The sequence below is a fragment of the Ictalurus furcatus genome, chromosome 7 (assembly GCF_023375685.1).
Source record: "Ictalurus furcatus strain D&B chromosome 7, Billie_1.0, whole genome shotgun sequence".
NCBI lineage: Eukaryota > Metazoa > Chordata > Actinopteri > Siluriformes > Ictaluridae > Ictalurus > Ictalurus furcatus.
Window position 1 is genome coordinate 11119504 of NC_071261.1, and position 14572 is coordinate 11134075.

General features: G+C 37.9%; 1 protein-coding gene across 1 annotated transcript; it reads right to left on the bottom strand.

Moving 5' to 3' along the window:
- Positions 1-496: 496 nt before the first annotated feature.
- rgs18 (regulator of G protein signaling 18) lies at positions 497-8229 on the bottom strand. Its single transcript, XM_053628350.1, has 5 exons — positions 7767-8229; positions 6186-6308; positions 6029-6090; positions 5399-5565; positions 497-2253 (listed from the first exon to the last, which is right to left on the bottom strand). Exons 1-5 carry the CDS (start codon positions 7886-7888, stop codon positions 2008-2010), a joined length of 720 nt encoding a protein of 239 aa, XP_053484325.1. The 5' UTR covers positions 7889-8229; the 3' UTR covers positions 497-2007.
- Positions 8230-14572: the final 6343 nt, after the last annotated feature.

Sequence of the window (14572 nt, forward strand, 5' to 3'; positions counted from 1 at the left end):
GTTAATTATTTTCCAATAACAGAATGTCCGGAAGCTTTGCTGACACTGGAGACTCCCTCCATAAATAGCGAAGGTTTCACCATATTAATGGAAATTATTTTTTCTTTCTTAAATAGCATGTTTTTTTTTTATTTTTTTATTTCAAAAGTCTGTTTATTATTAGTTTTAGTTTATGTGAATACACGTCCCTGGGAATGAGTTGTTTCTGTTCTAGATACGATAAGGTATTAGAATGAGCGCATATATGTAAACCTTGCAGCCAGCACTACTGTCAGAGGTGCAGTTGCAGAAAATTAATCATTTAAGAATACAACAGTGCTGTAATTGAAAACAATTTAGCTCTTCAGAGATTGACGTTGTAATACAGAAGTGTGACGGGAAACGCACTCTTGCTATATTCTGTTTAGTTCACTCTGATCTTCGTTTGCAGAATATATTTCGCAAATCGAACGTAAAAGTATCTTCATTCAGCCATTCAGTGACTCGTTGATTGAGAAACGCTTTTATTATACAATGATTTTATCACATAGGTTGTATATACAATTTACAAATTAAAGCTAAAGATTGTAATCATGTAGATAGAAATAGATTAGCTTGAAACGCTTGGCAAAGGGAAACGTTTTTGTCAATAAATAATTCATGGCTTGCATTAGTACTTGAATGTGAATCTGTCCTAATGTAAAAACAACAAAAACAATACTAATATGCATATTAGGAGTGGAATAATACAGTAGTACAATAATATAGACAGAAAGTGAAATAGTTTGTGTGCGCGTTAATATGTCTGCATTGCTTTCATAAAAAGATACAAAGCTTTTGATAGCACGAAAAATGTTTTTCCTGTGTCAAAGTTTAATACTTGCACTTCTGTAAACAGATATTCTAAAAACAAACAACCCAAACAACAACAACAAAAAAACAACCTGTGATACTGATATGTACTATACGAATCACCGTGAAATCTCAGAATTTTGTGTAATGAAAGGAGTACCTTGGACAACAAGAGGCGGAGCTTAAGTGAAACATGAGCAGGAAATTGCGAATGTAATCATATGACATGGCTACAGTACTTTATCTGTGATTAGCTACAGTAACTTGCGTGTGACTCTGCTCTAATTAAAGAATAAACCGTTCTGGGTGTGCTGTTATATGTAAATAACCAGCATCAGGGTGGTGTCATGTAGCGTGATGTTATTGTCGATTCGAGTTACTGTTACCACCTCAAAGCTGATTATTTTCCCACAGCATCACGTCCCGAATTGTATAGTTACCTTTAATGTCGCAAAACAAGTTATCACGTGCGTTATAGCAGCTATAAACAATCGTTCTCACACCTAACAACTAACACACACACACACACACACACACACACACACACACACACAACACAGCTTGTCATAATACTGACAAACTGCATACTCCTCCATCTTCAAGACTTTCCCATAAAAAGCTGTTACAAAGCTCTGGTACTGGAGACTCCTTCCTTTAGCAAAAATAGTCAAGTAAAACTCTCCTTACAGAAAACCTTGCAATACCAATCGATTAGACGTTTTTCTTTGTTAATACGTTTGTTAACGTTTTAAATCCATTTATTATTAGCTTTAGATTAAGTAGATCATCTGTGACACAACAAGCGCAAACTTGGATAGCTACGTAATATAAGCTACTAGTAGACAGACAATGTTGACGTTGTCTAAGTTCAATATTTACCTTGCTGACGTTAACACAGTCCCGTATGTAGCTACCTGCCCACTATCTTGCTAAATTTACATCTAAAACCAGTAAGTATTTTACACTAAGCATATACATCAAGCCAGTCAAATGAAGCAATGTTGGTGGTGATCAATTCGATCAAATCTGCGATTGGCTGAAATTGCAATCTAAGCGCAATTCATTTTGCTGGCCCCGGGGGAAAATACTGTCCGACGCACATCTAGCAAGGCACTGAGCATGAAAGATGCACAGCTAACGATTGTAGAAACTATTATACTAATTGCCGTCGAGTCGCTACAACCAGGCTGCCGCGTTATCCTCGCGGTCACTGAAAACAAAAGATCGAGACCTTCTCCGGGTCATGACAGGAGGCGCTTTCCTCTTGGTCAGGCTCAGGTAGATATCTGAGGTGAGGAAGCGTGGGTAGCAGTCCTTCTTCATCAAGGCGTAGATTTTGCTCTGCGCCGAATCGAAACATGACTGCGTCGGTTGTGCGATATTCTTCTGAATGTCTTGCTTGGTCGAGTGGTCGATGTTAATCTGCAGCACATAATACAATATATCTTAGAGCGCTGTTTTCCTGGGAAGCTATTCTTTGAAAGATGAATCCAGGCAGTCCCAGTGTTCTGGATACAACTAGCATGGTAATAACATGTGCATATCATGTCATGTGACGTTATGAAGAAAAATGATCCAAGAGTAAGATATTTGGGGGGGGGGGGGGGGGGATAAAAAAAGTTACAATAACTTGATTGCGTAAGTATACACACCCTTTTATAATTGGGGATGTGGCTATTTTCAGAATGAACCAATCACATTCAATCTCATGTTCAAAAGTAATTATCATACAGCTGTATTCAATGAAATGATCCTTACAAAGCATGTATGGTATCTTACTTGTTCAAAGGTATCGATCAGGAGAGAAGTATGAAAGACTTTCCAAAACATTACATGTACCATGGAACACCGTATAAAGGCCTTCATCAACAAATAGAGAAAATGAAGCACCACACTGACCTCACAAAGGACAGGATGTTCTTTACAAAAGGAGAAGACAAAAACTTACCATGGAGGCTGCCAAGAGACCGACAGTAACATTAAAGGAGCTGCAGGAATATCTGACAAGTACTGATTATTCTGTGCATGTGACAGCAATCTCTCATATTCTTTACAGGTCTGGGCTGTGAACGTGTAGGGTTGCTAGACGGGTGGCTTTCTCACAAAAAACCTCCAATCTCAATAATCTTTGATTGTTTTTCACTACATTTCACATTGAGGGGCAAAAAAAAAAAAAAAAGATCTGACGATTTATTTTACAGCACAAAAACCTGCCATTTTAATAAGGGTGTGTAGACTTTTTTTTTTTTATATATCCATTTGTATATAGCAATTAGTCAGCATTAGATCTTGCAGTGGCAGAGATTTCTGAACAATCAATAGAGATAATCATGCCAACTAGCAAACTCCATTATGTCGGTGTGGACCATTTCCTTTTCCTAGGTGCTGCACAGTGACTCAAAGTGTTTTCTGAACTTCGTCTACTTCTTTATGTGACAATATAGTCCATCCGCAGCTTAAACCCTTAAAGGTTCAATATAAACCTAAGTGTGCACATTAAGCACACATTTCCACACATTTACAATGGTAAGATGATAATTTGTTTGAATAATTTAATAGTTAGCCTTTGCTGGCTTTTAAATCTACTTTTTTTTAAAAAAACAGTTTGAGATCTACTAAAGAAAAAAAAAGAAAGAAAAGGAAATGTTATATTTGTAGTAGTCTGGGAACAGGATTTGGACCTTATTTGGAAGCCTAATGAATTCAGTTTGTAATTAGACCACTGGCTGACAAAATATCCATAGTCACAATTGCCAAAACAGAGAAGAGCGCTTTCACGCGCTGTACGGCCAACAGCAGAGAACATTTTATAATAGCATTAATTACGAGAAATTTAGTCACCTGAATGACTATTTCCCCATCAGCATTTGGGTGATTCGAAAAAGGGGCATGCGATGCATGCAAACGAGAAAGACAGAAGGCATTTCAGGTCAGGAAGGTCTGTAGCTTTCAGAACTATATATAGTTCGAAAATTTGACAATGCGAATATACCATAACAATCTCTTGTTTTATACTTGCCTATACTTCTATGAAAGCTTTGCATCATTAGCGTTACTGTGTGTTCAGTTAATGAGCAAACTGTTTTTCAAAGTTGTGAGGATTCTATAAGAACATGTTAAGTTCGTTTTGACTCAGTAACTTCTGCTTACTTGTATGTGTTTTTTTTTTTCTCTCAGGCTGAAAGAGCGTGGGTGGCTGAATAAGGGAGGGGAGGGCGGTTGGGTTGTTTGCAGGCCCAGCTGTGAAATGCTAGCAGGAAAACCACACGGTCACATCTCCTCTTCGGTCTTGTGGCCACGAGACTCTGGCCTTTTTTCATACGCCTCACGCTATAGACAAAGGCTTTTCATTTCAGCCTCACAGACGACAAAGTTTAGCCAAAAAAAACAAGTGAAACTAAGCCACTGGGCTCGTGTTGACGCTAGTTTTCAGTCATAGGGGCTTTTTCTAAGGAAGGTTTATATGAACAGCTACTAGACCAGAGACAGATACATAAGAGACACTCACAGGGGGGTTAAATAGAATCTGGCCAATCAATTCGCAATTCGCTCAATTGTATATTATCTACGTTAAAACTCAGATAGTTATTTCAAATCTATTATATATGTTTTTAGATTTTAAGAAATTTCATTTTACCTGCGATCCGTGAATTATAATCATAGATGGGATCAGCTGGTTACTCAAACGAATCAATATTGACTTAGTTTGATGCACGTTTCGAAAGAGTCAAATCACTAAAGTAAGGAATCAACTCATATCATCACTTACTGTAATTACTAAGCCATGAAGGTTTTAAAGGTTTTAAACTAAGCTTTCTGGCCAGCATTAATAATTTCATGAATAGTGGTATTCTTTTTTGAATCATCTGATTGGTCAGAAGTTCTTGATTTACATTTAATCAAATATAACATTCAGTAAGTTGTCCTCAGTGGGAAAGTATTCAGGACAGAGGACTTTGCACTTTGCTCCTGAAATATGTTTTATTTCTATTATATCACAGCAATTTAACGACAATTAAAATTTTGACACTTTATTAAAGTATGACGCGTCATACTTTTTTATCCGTTTATAGTTACGTTGTTATGGTATGCCCAATGAAACAAGTATTACTTATGTTCTAGCAGCTATAAACAGCCATTCCTTCACCAGTCTCTCTTTTCTCTCTCTTAAAGTTAGTGCAGCTTGGTAAGTTACCAGGAAACTGGGAAATTGAACAACTAAGGATTGGATTTTGTCAGTCAATTTTGGTGACGTTTCCTGGTGTCTAATTTTGTAGATCCAATATCCACCAAAAACAAATGTATAGAAACCCTACTTGAGAAAAGTGTAAAGCAGTGGTCAACAAGCCCTCTTCTTTGAGAATTACCTTCCTGCAGGTTTCATCTCCAACCAAAATCTAACACACCTTTTTTAGCCGATTAAGAACCTCTTAAGGCAGTGATTAGATGGTCAGGTGCGCACGATTATGGTTGGAGATCCTGGAACAGGTTTGGTGACCATTTGTGTAAAGTGTTATACACCAGTCTGTGCTAATAAAGTTCCGAAAAGGGTGTTTCAGTAGCATACCTCTTTGGGCGCCTCGGCTTCAATAAATACAGCGTACATTTGCTTGGCCTTGGATTGCAGATTGGCGGAGGACGCTGTTCTCTTGTAATCCTCACACGCTAACCAGAACTCGATGTTCTCCTCACTGAACTCGGAGCGAAGGAACTGCGTGAAGGTCTGCACTCCATCTAAACCAGGAAAGGAGCACGTTATTTACATTCAATCATTTGCTTTTTACCTGAACTCTGCCCAAGGTGGATCTGAGACGATACTGGGAATTGAACTTGGTCATTACAACAGATCTTTCAGAGATGTGGGTCTGGAACAAGCAACGTTTTTGTACGCTTGAGTCACCCTACAATGCAGAAGTGATCCTTCTTGGTTTTGTGTGCTGGAGAGTTTATCGAGAGAAGTTCTTTCTCGTCACTGGACTACTTCAGTAAATGTTAGACTTGTTTGTTGAGCGTAATAAAAAAAAAAATCTTGAATCTGTATCGAGCAATCCTGTGGCTGGTTTGAAATGTCAAGCTACCAGGAACATCTCTTGTTATACTATTCCAAGCTGACCCTTCAGTTCCCATCAGGATCTCTGCACACAACCATGATCTAGTGCTTCTTCATTGTTTAGCATTAACATGAACATTATCTCACCAGGATGTGCCAGCAGATCTTCAAAAGAATCACTCCATCTCAAAGCGACCTCAGGTGGAATGCTGCAAGTCACAGATAAGGCAGCATTTCTTATTTAATCAGTAAGTCCATGGTGCCAAATGCCAGTGTCTATATATTGTGCGTCTAAAGGACTTACTCAATGGTTTTACTTGGTGCCTTTTTCTCTGGGCTCACATTTTCATGTGAACCAGACCTGGTCATCAGAAGACTGAGTCTGTACTTTGTGTCCTTCTCCTTATCTTTGTCCTTGTCCTTATTTCTGCATGAAAAAGAAAAGTTATTAGTTCCATAAAGAAACCGACATTTCTCAAAGTGGAATCCAGGGACCCCCAGCAGAGGCAGACTATTTCATCCAGGGGGTGAAACAGACCTGTTTGTTCTTCAAATATCAAGCCATTGTACTTGCATTGCATGTATTAAGAAGCAGACAATTACAATGCTATGCCACTACCAATGTGTATTTACAGATATTGAGGACCAGTTTGTACATAAAAAAAAATTATTCATGCAGTGAGGAATTAATGTGAGCGTAAGCATAGCATATCCTTCAAACCACTGGCAGGTTTTCTGTACAGGCGAGGGTATTGAATATTTTTTACTAATTCAACACAATCAAAATAGTGAATTAAAAACGTCATGATAACCCACACACACATTACAACTTCATAACCTTAATTTTGTATCTTGTGGCTTCATTAAGTAGCTGTCGACACATGAAATAAAAAAAATAAATAATTAACAAAAAGTATTGGGATGTGCTGGATCAAGTGCTATTTTATAAGCTACTGAGTAAGCTGGCTAACATTATATGCTACATTGCACAAGTGCGATATTTTGAATAATGTTACAGTAACTGTGTTACACAACTAAAGTAGAACGCTGGGATAGACAGGGTAGTTTATAAACAATTCTTTGTGTTCACTGTCACACACTAAAATAATGAGCCTAATATATTAACAGTGTGATAATTAAATACATTTGCATGAGGGTGGATTTACAGTTCCTTGGCAAACTTTGAGAACCTCATGTAGCATTTCCTTGACATTGTACGACACAAAAACTTTAACCATCCAAACAAACCTTTGTGTGCAGAAATCTTATGTGAGGTCAAGTTTTAATCAGACTGAGGTTGGATGAATCATTTGTAATGTGTGCCATGCTGACTTACAGATGCACAGTATAAGAAGTGAAATAAGGGGAAGTACTGATAGAGTTTGGCCATGAACCATTTCTGTACTTCTTTAAAATGACTTTCAGAAGACCAAGTTGCAATTAAGAAAGAATGTCGAACAGTCTCATAAAAGCTTTAGAAGAAGTTTTTCTTTGTATCCTAAGCAAGAGTCCCGAACAACTTGACACAAAGCTCTTGTACTTTGGTAACGATGGTTTTGTAACAGATCTGTTTACAAACCGTTAGGATTATCCCTGATATCACAGATCCACTACAGTCAAGCAAAACGTTGGAGCACTGGATAACAACAGGGTGTCCAAGTACACATCTCAGTCATTTTGTGTTTACAGATCATTGCGGTTATACATTGAGTAATCTGCAGGATATCTGGATTCAAGCTAAAGTGCTCTGATAAATGTTAAGCAGTGCAAACACAGACAATGCACCAACCTGTCGCCATCCATTATCTTTATATACAGACTGCATATTCCATACTGGCAACTGTTTCTTGAACGATTTCAAGAAAATAAAAAATAAAAAACATACCTTGAGTGGCTGTCTTTCATTCTGGTAGCACGCCACACGGTCTCGCCGAGCATTTTGAAATACACTTCCTCCTTGGGGGCAGAGAAGTCGAATTGAGGAAACAGAAAGACAAAGGTCTCCATGCTTTTCCCCTGTCTCACTCTCCCTCTCTGTCTCTCTCACTCATGAAGCTATACAGCAGGTCATCAATCTTATTTAACCACAAATCCCCAAACCACCAATTGGTATCTGGCAGGTCATTTCCCATACCTGTCGTTAACACTTCTTGTTCAATCGGAACTACCCCTGATGTTACGGTAACACGGTTGAGAAAGAATTTCCCATTTGAAGAGGAGTAAAGTGTCAGCGAAGGTACTTTTGAAAGAAATGGTGTCGAGAGATGATCGATGGAAGGAAGTGTAACCCAGTGATGGTGAACGGTGTAGATAGCATGGTCCAAAAAAAATTTGCATTTTAATAAAAATAAACAAAATTGGATTAGCATATCAAAAAAGCTCAAATCTGGTCCAAATCATGTCCGGAGTCCAAGTTTTGCCTCTTTTGATTATCTAATGAGCAGTGGAAAGATTTGTCATGTTAATGGCAAGTTAATGTTATCATTATGTCAAGTCACGTCAAGTTTTTCATTGGTATGAAATTAGTTCTTCATGCTACACCAATGACCAATGGATAACACTTGGCTTTGATGAACCCAGTCATAGAACAAGGTCAATTTACCATAACTGGTAATTGTCATGATATCTGTTCAATGTCATGGCATGCACTTTTCTACCTAGTAACTTCCCTATTATGTGACAAGAACCTTTTCGGGTTCCACATTTGACCTTTGTGTTTTTTTTTTTGTTTTGTCTATTTAGCAGTTGTTTTATGACAAATATTATGACAACTTATGCCGTGACAAATGTTTTGAAAGGTCTGTTTGATACTGCAACGAATATGGAAGTAGCATGTAAGCACATAATGTTATTTTTCCTGAGTCAGTAAGATTCCACAACCACTGCGTAGTTAAATGAGAAATTACACGTATTAATTAGATTAGGAATAAAACACTTAGGGGCATGGTGTTAAAGGGAAATAGTTAACATTTTTGTAAAACTTGAAACATTTATAATTTAACGTTTATAGTGTGTTTAATGTCATGGAACGTCCACGAATCAAGTGATTTCCTGTTATCGCTTAGGCCAGGGGTTCCCAAACTTTTCCAGGGCAAGGCCCCCCAAATGGCATTAACATTTGACCCTTTTGCAAGATGTCTTTAAAACACATTAAAAATACAGACTCCTGAATATATCCACCTTTTTTTTTTTATTAATAATTACACCTTACATCTTTACATTACATTATATTAGGAATTGATTGTGTGTGTGGTTGTCTGAGAGTGAGAATTTATTTTTCACACCAAATTGTTGAGGCCCCCCAGGCAGCCCCCAAGGGGCCGCGGCCCCCACTTTGAAACCACTGGCTTAGGCTATAGCAGCTATAAATGTTCATTCCCTCACCAGAATCTAACCTTTTTTTGTTTTTTAAAGCTAAAAATGTCTACATGAAACTAGCCCCCCCCCAAAAAAAATTAAAATTGGAAAAGTGAGACACATTTTTTTTGTTTTTTTCCCCCTCAGCTTTTGTTTTACCGTGGTGTGCACATTTCTGATGTACGGACATTATCCACTATCGTATTCGAATCTTTGTAATATATCTTAAAATATAAACGGTTCTGTACATCTGATACACTTTGGCTTTGTTTCGCGGAAAAGTATTGGATTTAATTTGCTACAAAACAAGATCTTAAAAACGTCCAAATGAACAATGTGCATTCCTTACGCTTTCCTGTGTCCGAAAAAAAGACTCACAAAGTCCAGATACATAAAAAAATGATAATAATAATAAATTGTACTAATAATGGTGTTATGGAGTTCATTACTTTACACCTCTGATTAAATGTAGCATGTAGCAGAAATTCTTTTATTTATAAAAACAATAATGAATTCTTTCCACCAATCAAACACACATTTATATATATATATATATATATATATATATATATATATATATATATATATATATATATATATATATATATATATATATATGTATGTATATATATGTATATATGTATATATATATATATATATATATATATATATATATATATATATATATATATATATATATATTAAAGGATAAACCTGAAATCAAGCTTTCTGTACTTTTCTGGATTTCTGAGCAAAGCTGTCGAAAGCCACATTCATATCAAAACCCCTGCAGGGTCCAAAGAACATTTCTTTAAGCGTTTTTTAAATTTTTTATTCAATTTAGTTACAGGTCGCCTTCGAACACTGAGGCTGCTTTTAGAATGCATTCACTGACAAACTTGGATCGGTGCATAATGCACAGGCCCTTGCGCAGCTTCACTGCTGACTGAGCCACTGAATCATTCCAGTGGAAGTCACCCTGGCCTCGTCCTCGGTCCTTATGAGTAAAAATATCCATTTTAGTACTTTCTCAGATACATATCAGATTATGTGTGCTTTTTTTTTTTTTTTAAAGTGATGCGTCGATGACTCATGTGAAATTCACCCATTCTCACACACACACACACACACACACACACCAATGGTAGCAGAGCTGCCATGCAAGGCTCTAATTTGCCATCGGGAGCAACTTGGGGTTCAGTGTCTTGCCCAAGGACACTTCGGCATGTGGAGTCATGTGGGCCGGGAATCGAAACTCCAACCCTATGATTAGTGGAGAACCCACTCTACCACCTGAGCCACAGCTGCCCGTATGTGAAAAATAACCGTATGTGAAAAATGTAAAATATATGTGAATTTTCTATAAGGGAAATAAAAGAAATATTAAATATATAAAACATTTGCATAACATGTACTACTATTGCCACTACTACTACTACTACTAATAATAAATAATTTGTATTTTAATCCTATATGAATAACTACAGGTTTTTGTGCTTGAAATACATTTACATTTATTCATTCAGCAGATGCTTTTATCCAAAGCAACTTACAAATGAGGAAACACAAGCAAAGCTATATCAAGTGGAGAACAATACAAGTAGTGCTACCAACAAGATTTTTTATTGAGTTCTAGAGAAGCAAAGTGCGCAGAGTAGAGTTGTAAGCGCAGAATGTTTAAAAAAAAAAAAATATATATATATATATATATATATATATATATATATATATATATATATATATAATGTATATATAAGTTGGGGGGAGGGGGGGTTAGGGGTTAGTTAAGTGTTCACGGATGAAGTGGGTCTTTAGCCGTTTTTTGACAACGGTTTATGTTGGAAGTTCATTCCACTATTGAGGGACAGTCAGTTTGAAGGTTCTGGAAAGGATCTGGAAAGGGACCTCGTGCCTCACTGAGTATGCACTGCAAGGCATCTGTCGTTAACCAATCGCAGGTTGTGCTAAGAGACCTAAACCTCAAGGATAGTGTCGAAGTAGGGAGGTGCTTTCCAGACAAGGTCTTGTACGTGAGCATCAAGGCCTTGAATTTGATGCAGGCGCCTAGAGGAAGCCACTGGAGGGAGATGAAGAGGGGTGTGACGTGGGTTCTGTTGGGCTGGTTGAAAACAAGGTGTGCTGCTGCATTCTGAATCATCTGAAGGATTTTTATGGAGCTGGCTTGACTGGGAGGCCTGGGAGTGCGTTGTAATAGTCCAGTTTTGAGATAACATAAAATAATTAAATCTCAAGAAGCCCAGATTAGACATTAAGGATTTTAACTAGCCCCAATATACATATAAAAAGCATTGACAATTAAAACACTGAGATCTAAAGCTATAGATTTAAACATAACAATGTGTGGCCTTTGCATTAAGGAAATGAAAAAAATATTTGCCTGTACTCATTAGATTTAAACAGAATTTCCTACACTTAATACATGAGTGTCCCAGATTCTATATTTGATATGATATAGCAAATGTGTTATGGTTCCAGCATTAGCTATGTCAGATTTGCACTTAAATTGTCTTAGTCTCTGTACAAATTTAGCATTAAAGAGAGTATCTTGACATGTAAATATTATGGGATATTCTATATAGCTTTAAAAATGTTGTCGTCTTGGTGTATCTATCGTTATGGACGTGATGCGTCTAAAACCCTAGTCCTTCACAGACTATAGGACTCACATGTTTGCATTATTTATTGTAAATAACCACTCAAATAGGAAGTAGGAACAAAGTAAGATTTAAACATAGCACATGGATTGTCCCATTTCAGCGTGTTTAATATTTTAAAATTCAATATACTCTGCTGTTTTTATATTCTAATTATTATTGTCATGAATAAATGGTGTTTCGTTAGAGGAGACTCAGAGAGGGAATTCGACTGCGACACTTCTGAGCTTTCATTTGTCAAAGCCCAAGGTCAAACAAATTGAAGAGCGCTACAAGTCCTGAATCCTCTTTCAGGTCCGTCGCCTTGTGTAGTCACATTACAATCATGGACAAATCTGATTGATGGGTAAAAAAAGGTCAACAGGGAACAGGTGCGTCCTCGAGTGGAGACGAGAGCAGCATCCTAACCAAAATAGCACACTTGCGGTGACCCAGTGGACTAATGTAATCATAAGGACATTTTGCATGTTTGTTTACAGATGCTTAGATTTGTAATGTCTAGGAAATGTGCACTCAAAGGGCCTTACTTTATCAATGAACACATTTATTTGTAAATCTTTCGTAGGAGAGAGAACTGCCGTGACCCAAAACAAAGCAGTTTCCCTGTGTGATCTTTATTTCTTGGTTTTCATGTCAAACCAGTTCCATTTATCCACAGCTAATTCTGTCATTTGACTCCAGAGCTGAGCTTTTTCAGGTGCTGTCATTCTGCTAAGTAAATAATATTTTTAATGTTGTAAATGTGACTCAATTTAACTTCCACTTCTGCGAAATTCCTTTACTTTCACCATTTGTCCTCATTTTGTGCTTTTAGCTCTCAGAGCTTTACCTTTTATGGAGTTTTGTGGGCATCACTAAATGCAAATTACAGTGGTGTGCTCATGCTTTGCATTTTGCTTGTAATTGGTATTCATCAACAATATGCTTGGCGCTACCGTGCTTTGGCCTGTGAAAACATTATCAAACGTCCACAAAACAAGTTATCACTGACACTGGAGACTCCTTCCATAAATGTTCATAAATTCCTTGCAGAATGTGTCACCATATCAGTTATTATGTTTTTTTTATTTGTTCAATAACAATATTACAATATGTTTTTATTCTGTATATTATTAGCCTTAGATTACATAGAGGAGTTGTTGCTATAGAAATAATAATGCATTAGTACAAGTGCATTAATATAAACATTGCAGCTGGAACTACTCTCTGAGCTGCTGTTGTAGAAAATTAATCAATATATGAACAATCAGAAACAACCAGAAGCAACCATTTAACACCACTGTATAATGCTATAGTGTGAACTCAAATGATGTACATTTACATTTACATTTATTCATTTAGCAGACGCTTTTATCCAAAGCAACTTACAAATGAGAAAATACAAGCAAAGCGATATATCAAGCAGAGAACAATACAAGTAGTGCTACCATACAAGATCCATTAATTGAATTCCAGAAGAAGCAAAGTGTGCAGAGTAGAGGTGTAAGTGCAATTTTTAAATTTTTTTTTTTTTTTTTTTTATGGTTTGGTTAGGTGTTCACGGAAGAGGTGGATCTTTAGCTGTTTTTTGAAGATGGTGAGAGATTCTGTGGTCCAGATTGAGGTTGGACGTTCATTCCACCACTGAGAAACAGTTAGTTTGAAGGTTATGGAAAGGGACCTTGAGCCACGCTGAGTAGGAACAACTAAGTGTCGGTCGCTAATCCATCGCAGATTGGGTGAGGGAACGTAAGCCTTCAGGAGAGTGTTGAGGTAGGAGGGTGCTGATCCAGACAAGGTCTTGTAGGTGAGCATCAAGTCTTTGAATTTGATGCGGGCGGCTACAGGAAGCCAGTGGAGGGAGATGAAAAGGGGTGTGACGTGGGTTCTCTTGGGCTGGTTGAAGACGAGGCATGCTGCAGCATTCTGAATCATCTGAAGGGGTTTGATGGAGCTGGCTGGGAGGTCCGAAAGTAGTGAGTTGCAGTAGTCCAGTTTTGAGATAACAAGAGCCTGGACTAGTATCTGTGTAGCCTGTTCGGTGAGATAGGGTCTGATTTTCTTGATGTTGTACAGGATGAACCTACAGGACCGTGCAGTTGTTGAGATGTGGTCTGTAAAGGTCAAGCTGTCATCAAGAATCACCCCAAGGTTCCTGGCCGTCCTGGTTGGCTTGAGTGTGGTTGAGCTGAGCTGTACAGTGAGGTTGTGGTTGATTGAGGGACAGGCTGAGATGACGAGGAGCTCAGATTTTGCCAGGTTGAGCTTAAGGTGGTGTTCCCTCATCCAGACCGAGATGTCCGGCAGGCAAGCAGAGATGCCTGCAGAGACGGATGGATCGTCAGGCTGGAAGGACAAATAGAACTGGGTGTCATCAACATAGCAATGATATGAGAAGCCATGAGACTCAATCACCTGCCCCAGAGATGTAGTGTAGATAGAAAAGAGGAGTGGACTCAGAACTGACCCCTGTGGAACGCCAGTTGTGAGTTTCAGAAATACCTCCCCTCCATGATACCTCTGAGAGATAGGATTCCACCCAGTGCAGAACTGTTCCAGTGATGCCCAGGCTGGAGAGAGTTGACAGGAGGGTCTGATGGTTCACAGTGTCAAAAGCAGCAGAGAGGTCAAGTAGGATGAGGACAGATGATCTAGAGGTTGCTCTTGCTAGTCGTAAGGC

Excerpts from the sequence above, each read along its gene's own strand:
- rgs18 (XM_053628350.1), bottom strand. The coding sequence starts at position 7,888 with ATGGAGACCTTTGTCTTTCTGTTTCCTCAATTCGACTTCTCTGCCCCC. Across the intron at positions 5,566-6,028 it reads AGATCTGCTGGCACATCCTG|ATGGAGTGCAGACCTTCACG; the intron begins GTGAGATAATGT and ends TTCCTGGTTTAG. Across the intron at positions 2,254-5,398 it reads AAGCCGAGGCGCCCAAAGAG|ATTAACATCGACCACTCGAC; the intron begins GTATGCTACTGA and ends TATGTGCTGCAG.